The sequence below is a fragment of the Molothrus ater genome, chromosome 13 (genome assembly GCF_012460135.2).
Source record: "Molothrus ater isolate BHLD 08-10-18 breed brown headed cowbird chromosome 13, BPBGC_Mater_1.1, whole genome shotgun sequence".
NCBI lineage: Eukaryota > Metazoa > Chordata > Aves > Passeriformes > Icteridae > Molothrus > Molothrus ater.
Window position 1 is genome coordinate 7513855 of NC_050490.2, and position 6000 is coordinate 7519854.

At 42.7% G+C, this 6000-nt stretch overlaps 1 protein-coding gene across 1 annotated transcript in view; it reads left to right on the top strand.

Annotated features, from left to right (window-relative positions):
- PRTG (protogenin) overlaps positions 1-5738 on the top strand; it is a 71579-nt gene extending 65841 nt beyond the window's left edge. The window contains 5 exon segments of the mRNA XM_036389759.1: positions 1270-1452; positions 2009-2129; positions 3065-3230; positions 4190-4294; positions 5397-5738. Coding sequence (XP_036245652.1) covers positions 1270-1452; positions 2009-2129; positions 3065-3230; positions 4190-4294; positions 5397-5738 — 917 coding nt within the window.
- Positions 5739-6000: the final 262 nt, after the last annotated feature.

A 6000-nucleotide genomic window follows, 5' to 3' on the forward strand; every position in this document is an offset into this window, starting at 1 on the left:
CCTTGCTTTAGCAATGCAGCAGATTGGAAAGGAGCTGGTGGCAAGGAGCCTGTGATATTGAAATGTGACCTCTCACCCTTGCTGGTGCTAAATATTACAGCTCCTTTGGTTACAGATACCTCACATTTTACTTCAAATGCTTTCAGCTAATGGGTTTTTTTCATGGAAGAACTGAAACAGCTTTTGAAGTAGCTTCCTTTTTGCCAAATGTAGAATCTTTTCTGTCAACAAAACAACCTTATATTTTATAGGCTCTCATGATACTGTAAATTTTGACTTCTCAAACTGATTTAAAAAGTTAAAATTTTGACTTCAGTCTGAGAAAGTAAATGAAATATATGAAAGCAAATAGATAGATTTACTGCTGTAACTGCCACTGTAGGGAAATAAAAGCAGCATATTTCTGTGGTAGCAAGAAACACAGGCATTTTAGAAATGAATTGGAATTCTGAGCAGTAGTTGCAGTCCCTGGGCAGGCAAAGCTCTCATTGACTTTGATAGGAGTTTTGCCTGTCTAAGGACAATGCTAGTGAATCCTATTTATGTTTCTTAATCTTTTTTCTGGCCTTCAGGGACTTTAAGAAATGAATCCCTAGCATACAAAAAAGACATTTTCTGTAATATTCTTAGTAGCACAGCTTAGATGCACAGTAATCAAGGAAGCCTACACAGGTCTAAATGGGGCTTAATTTTATTTTAAAATCATGGTTGGTATAAGGTACTCTTGCAGAGCTTCCTGTTCATTTAACTAGACCTGAAATTCGATAAACTGAACCTGGATTCTTTTGTTATGTCAATTTTCATTCACATTCATGGTACAGTAGGTGGAGAGAGGCACATGTGTTCTATATGAGAGAGGTTTAATGTTCTGGTTTCTGTGCCTGAGAGTCTGGTTAATGCTGGGTGCATCTCCTTGCAGGTGTGATCACAGCATAAAGGCTGTCACACTGAAATGCAGCTGCGCTAGATTTAGGGTTGGTGTGCTGTGTGCCATAGCCAATACTTGAATCTTGGTTTGGAACTATACTGGCACTTCACAGTGTCCTATGTTCAAATAGAATGGAGAGAAAGGACACCAGGGATGAGAAGGCAAATCCAGTGTTCATTCTGTAGCTTGTAATGTGCAGGGTAGAACGTATCAAAGTGATCACAATCCTCAAGCAAGATTTAGAGGTGCTATTGGGAAAAAAGTGTAGGTCCCAATGTCTAAATCTGAGTCTTTCCCCAAAATTTTGTCAGTCTTGAACTGTTTATTGTATCTTTTCCTAGGAGCAATGACCATGGCTTTGCTGGAAAACCTTGTAGCAGGAAACATCTACTTGGTTAAAATAGCAGCCTCCAATGAAGTGGGAGAGGGACCCTTCTCAAACGCAGTGGAATTTGCTGTCCTGCCAAAGGAGACATCAGAGTCTAACCAGAGACCCAAACGTTTGGATTCTGGAGATTCCACAGGTCAGGAGCAGTGTTTTGATTACTCTGTCACAAGTACTGGGGAGAAAAGATCCCTGTTTGTTTTAGCTGTAGCCACTTTCTGGTAAACCATTCTGGTTTATGTGAGGCAGTCCTAACAGTGTAGCATTTTCTTCTTCTAAATGAAACAATTTTGCAATTTTTCTCTCAGTTCAACTCAGAACTGGTCTAATTCTCTTGCTCAGAAATGGAAAGTTTGCCTTTCAAATGAGAATACATAACTTGAATTTTTCAGTTTTACATCAGTAACTTTGCAGCCAGTCTTCTAAGGCATTTCCTTTTAGTCCTTTATCTGTACCAGTAGCACTGGGTCTGTCCTCTTCCTCCCCTCCCAGGACTGCACTGACCAGACACTCCTCTGGTCTACAAGTTTTACTTTCAAAAGTATAAAAATGTATGACAGAGAAGGCCTGGAAATCTCATTCGAAGGAAGCATTTGTCTCTGTGGTTGTAACTGTAACCCTATTAATTTCCTGACAGGGAGCAGGGGTTAACTCTTCTTATTTACTGAGCCTTTCTGTGTTCCTTTTTGATACAGCTTATTCTGACTATTACCATCTGGACCAGAAATCAATGACTGGCATTGTTGTTGGGGTTTGCATAGCCTTGACCTGCATCCTTATCTGCATCCTGATCTTAATTTATCGCAGTAAAGCCAGGTATGTTTTTGTCCTCAAAGACTGAGCTCTTTTTCATTGCACTCACTCTTGGACATGCCTTCTCTTCCACGAGTTCTCTGAAGTACTCTGTCTCTTCACCTGTTTCTACCAGTGTTGGAAACAAAGCACTTTGTTGGCTCTTCCTACTCTACCTGAGCCCCTTCTCCAATGAAAAGGAGGAAGAACCCAGAGAGTGCTGGTGCTTTGACAACTCAGTATGAGGCCTGTTTGCAGCTGAGCCCCCAGTTTGGGTCAGATAATGCTGCTGTTTGTTCATTATCTGCTCCTCCTGCTGAGCCCTCCAGCCTGCCCACACCTGGCTGGCAAGGCTTTAACCCCCCTGGTGCTGCTGGACAGGAGGAACTCTGACATAAAGGAGTTCCATGATGCAGACTTTAAAGCAGATCCATGATGCAGTTTCTTTGCAGTGGTGGAAGCCACCATCTATGTCTGTCATCAGCTGCTAAAGGGTATGAACTGGCCCAGTGAGTCTACCCAAAACTTTGTGATCAGAACAAATATAAGTCACTTGAAATAATAAATTAAAAAACTCACTGAAAGTGTTTTCCAGTAACAAGGGCTTTTTAGCTTACATGCAGGAAAAAATATGGATTGGGAGACAGCTCTGTGTAGTATGGTAGAAAGGTCTTAATGTCATTAGTGGTTACTTCCTCCAAGTAATATTACTAATCATGACAATTCCTGTCTGCACATAAGCTTGTAGCCTACTGTGTATGATTAAGTGGAAGCAGATGTTATTTTTATCACAAGCAATAACATTTAAATTCCATGTGAGTTAGGAGTATCATGTAACAAATGTAAATGCCAAGAATATACCAGGATTACTTGATTAATAATAGCTTTGAAGTTTATCCTTGATTTTTTTTGTGTTGTATTCCTGTGGGTCAATTTTATTCCTCCTTAACGTTGTGTAGGAAGGCATCTGCTCCTAAGGCTGTGCAGCGGAGCACTGACCAGCTGTCACATACCAGCATCTCATTAGCCAGTCCTAATGAGGGGGAGAAGAATATTGAAGGAATTGCAGAGAACGAAGAATCCTTATTGCCGATGATAGTGGGAAACAGCTTCATTGATGCTAAGGTACTGTGAGTTTTGCTAGCTCCCAGGTCAGAAATCTTTCTTTAGAATTCATTGTTATAATGTCAGAGCCCTTATCAAAAGTAAAACATATATACTATGAACCTCAGGAGGCTCTTTTATTAATGGGACAAGCACAAAGTTGGCAATCCAGACTCAAATTTTCAAGACTTATCTGCTAGTTCAGCTGGAGATCTGGTTGAGTACACTTGTCTTCAACTGTGCTCTGCAGATTGCAGAGTTTGGCCCTGGCACAGCACCAAAGGATGAAGGCTCCAGAGACTGCTCTGTGGTCTCTGCTGGTCCCAGGAGAAAAGTGAGAAAGAGAGAGTTCCTGTCAGCACCTGGCTCAGTCAGTGCCTGTGCACAGTCTAGTCAGCTATGGCACTAAGCAGGTGCTCAGAAATACCTATATTTACTGGTAAGACAATGTTGCAGTTTATAAACTCATACTCAGTCACATTATAAATTAGCCTGGATGGCAGAAAGTACCAGTGGATGTGCGGAACCTTCAGGTCCAGGAGTGCAGTGTGACACCACCACAGTGGCCTTCCTTCCACATGTACTGTGCTGTTCTGTTCACACTGCAAACTGCAGTGCAGCTGCTCCCTGAGGAGGTGTGTGAGAGCTGAGACATGGAAATGGACCCAGCAGAGGCACAGACACTGCCTAGGAATGGCCTCATTCTTGAAGTAGAGCAAGAGCAGGAGCTGGAATATTTTGCTGTGTGCCTGCAGTCCTGCAGCTTTGGGTCTGGACAGAAAGCTTGCCAGATTTAGTGGGTCTGCTCTTGACTTGTCTTGAGCAGAGGTGTACCAGATCACAAAAATGTGACTCACTACTGAGGCTGCATTTGGCTTCATTTTCAGCATGGAACCAATAGGTAGGAAAAGGAAAATATTTTCAAGTCTCTTAGAAATTTACTTTACTAAAACAAATGTCTGCATTTTCCTCTGTTGTAGGGAGGATCTGATCTGATTATTAACAGCTATGGGCCTGTCACAAAGACTAATGGCAAGAAAAGGTGGTTGTTCTTCCAAGATGCTAAGAAGGCAAAGACTGAAGAGGTAATTGCTTTAATGGGCAGAGATGCACAATCTTTACCGTAATACCCTCTTTGCAAAGGAAGATACATAGTTTTCTGTTCATGGAAAAACATATTTAGTGGTCTTAGTATTAATTGGATAGTTTCAGTTGTGTAAGGTTGATGATGTTCTATCTCATCATGCTAAAGTCTGACAGAAATTCCATTTTCTGACAGATATTGTTGTCAGCACACTGTGACTCTTTACAGTAGGCAGACACTTGTAACTCTACTGTTAACTGATGGCTTACTTGCCTTTGCCTTTGTATCTGTAAGCAGAAAGATTTCTGTGTACTTTGCATTGCATGAACTACTTCTGCAGAGACTCTGTATAAATACAAACACAAATTAAATATGTATTTACAAACAAAAGTAATATAAAGTAGAAAGAATCCTTTCCTACTCTGGCAGCTAAATTTTTTTGGCTGAAGAGAAACAAAGAAGGGAAACTAGGTGATACACCCAAACTACTGAGAAAATTGAGAACCTGAATAGAACTGTCTGGCTTCTGAAATTGTTGGTCTGGACATAATTGTTATTTGGCTGAGAAAAAAGAGCAGTTTAAAACTGAAGTGTTAAACCAAATCTGGAACACTGCTATGCAAATTCATACCTATGGAGCATATAACCATTCTTCATTGCATTTTAACTTGTACTGTGCTCCTGTGTGTTTAAGAATTAGAAAGTCTTGATATCCATGTTGTAAAATTGTATTGAAAAATATTTCTACAAACAGCTGTTTATTTCTGATGCCTCTATATGAAAAATATTTGCTATTGCCTAAGGAGTAATGCTTAAAGAATATGCATGAGGGGATGGGAGGGAGCTCTACCAAGTGTGTTTTTAAAATACTCTTCACATCTCTCCAGTGAAATAATTTTTTATTAGCCATGCTTATCTAGAAGGATTATTTAATCTACTGTGGAAAGAAAAGTATGAGCAAGACTTGAGATTGATTATTCTTAAACTGCTCTAGGAAAGCCCTGAGAGAAACATTCTGGTGGAATAGGAGCCAGGAAATGCAGTAAAAATTCCCAGTTACGGCTCATCTTTTCTGAGGCTCTTTTCTCTGTGCTCCTGTGCAGCCGCAGCGGAGGTTCGTGTGTCTGTACCAGCCGCGCCCGGCCGTGCTGCTGGGCCGGGCCGGCTCCCTCGGCTGCCCGGGCCCTCAGCCGAGCTTCCCGGGGCCCTTCGGCGCGGCGGCCGACACGGAGCACTCGGCCAACAGCGAGGGCAGCCACGAGACCGGCGACTCCGGCAGGTTCTCGCACGAGTCCAATGACGAGATTCACCTCTCCCCTGTGGCCGGTGGCACACACACCCCCCCGGGCAGCAGCCCTCTGGCCAGCCGGGACTCGGCCGCGGGGAGCCCTCAGGGCAGCAGAGCCCCCCGGCCTGGGCAGGGCCTCCCCGCCGGGCCCGACTGAGCCCGCGGCCGCAGCTGTGTCTGTTCGAAGGACAATGAACAGGGAGCCAAAGTTGCGCTGTGGAAAGCCTGGCTGACCTAGCAGGTGATCCGTAGCTCTGTTGAATGTTGGGGTTTTTGTTATATTTTTTTTTTTCCTATGTTTTGGTTTGTTTTTTTAAAGCTCACTCATTTTGAATGTTCGGTGGTCAAAAAACGTGAAAGGAGTGAAGATTTCTGCCGAAGGTTAAAAAATGTGTCACTGGAGCAAAGGGAAGGCTGTT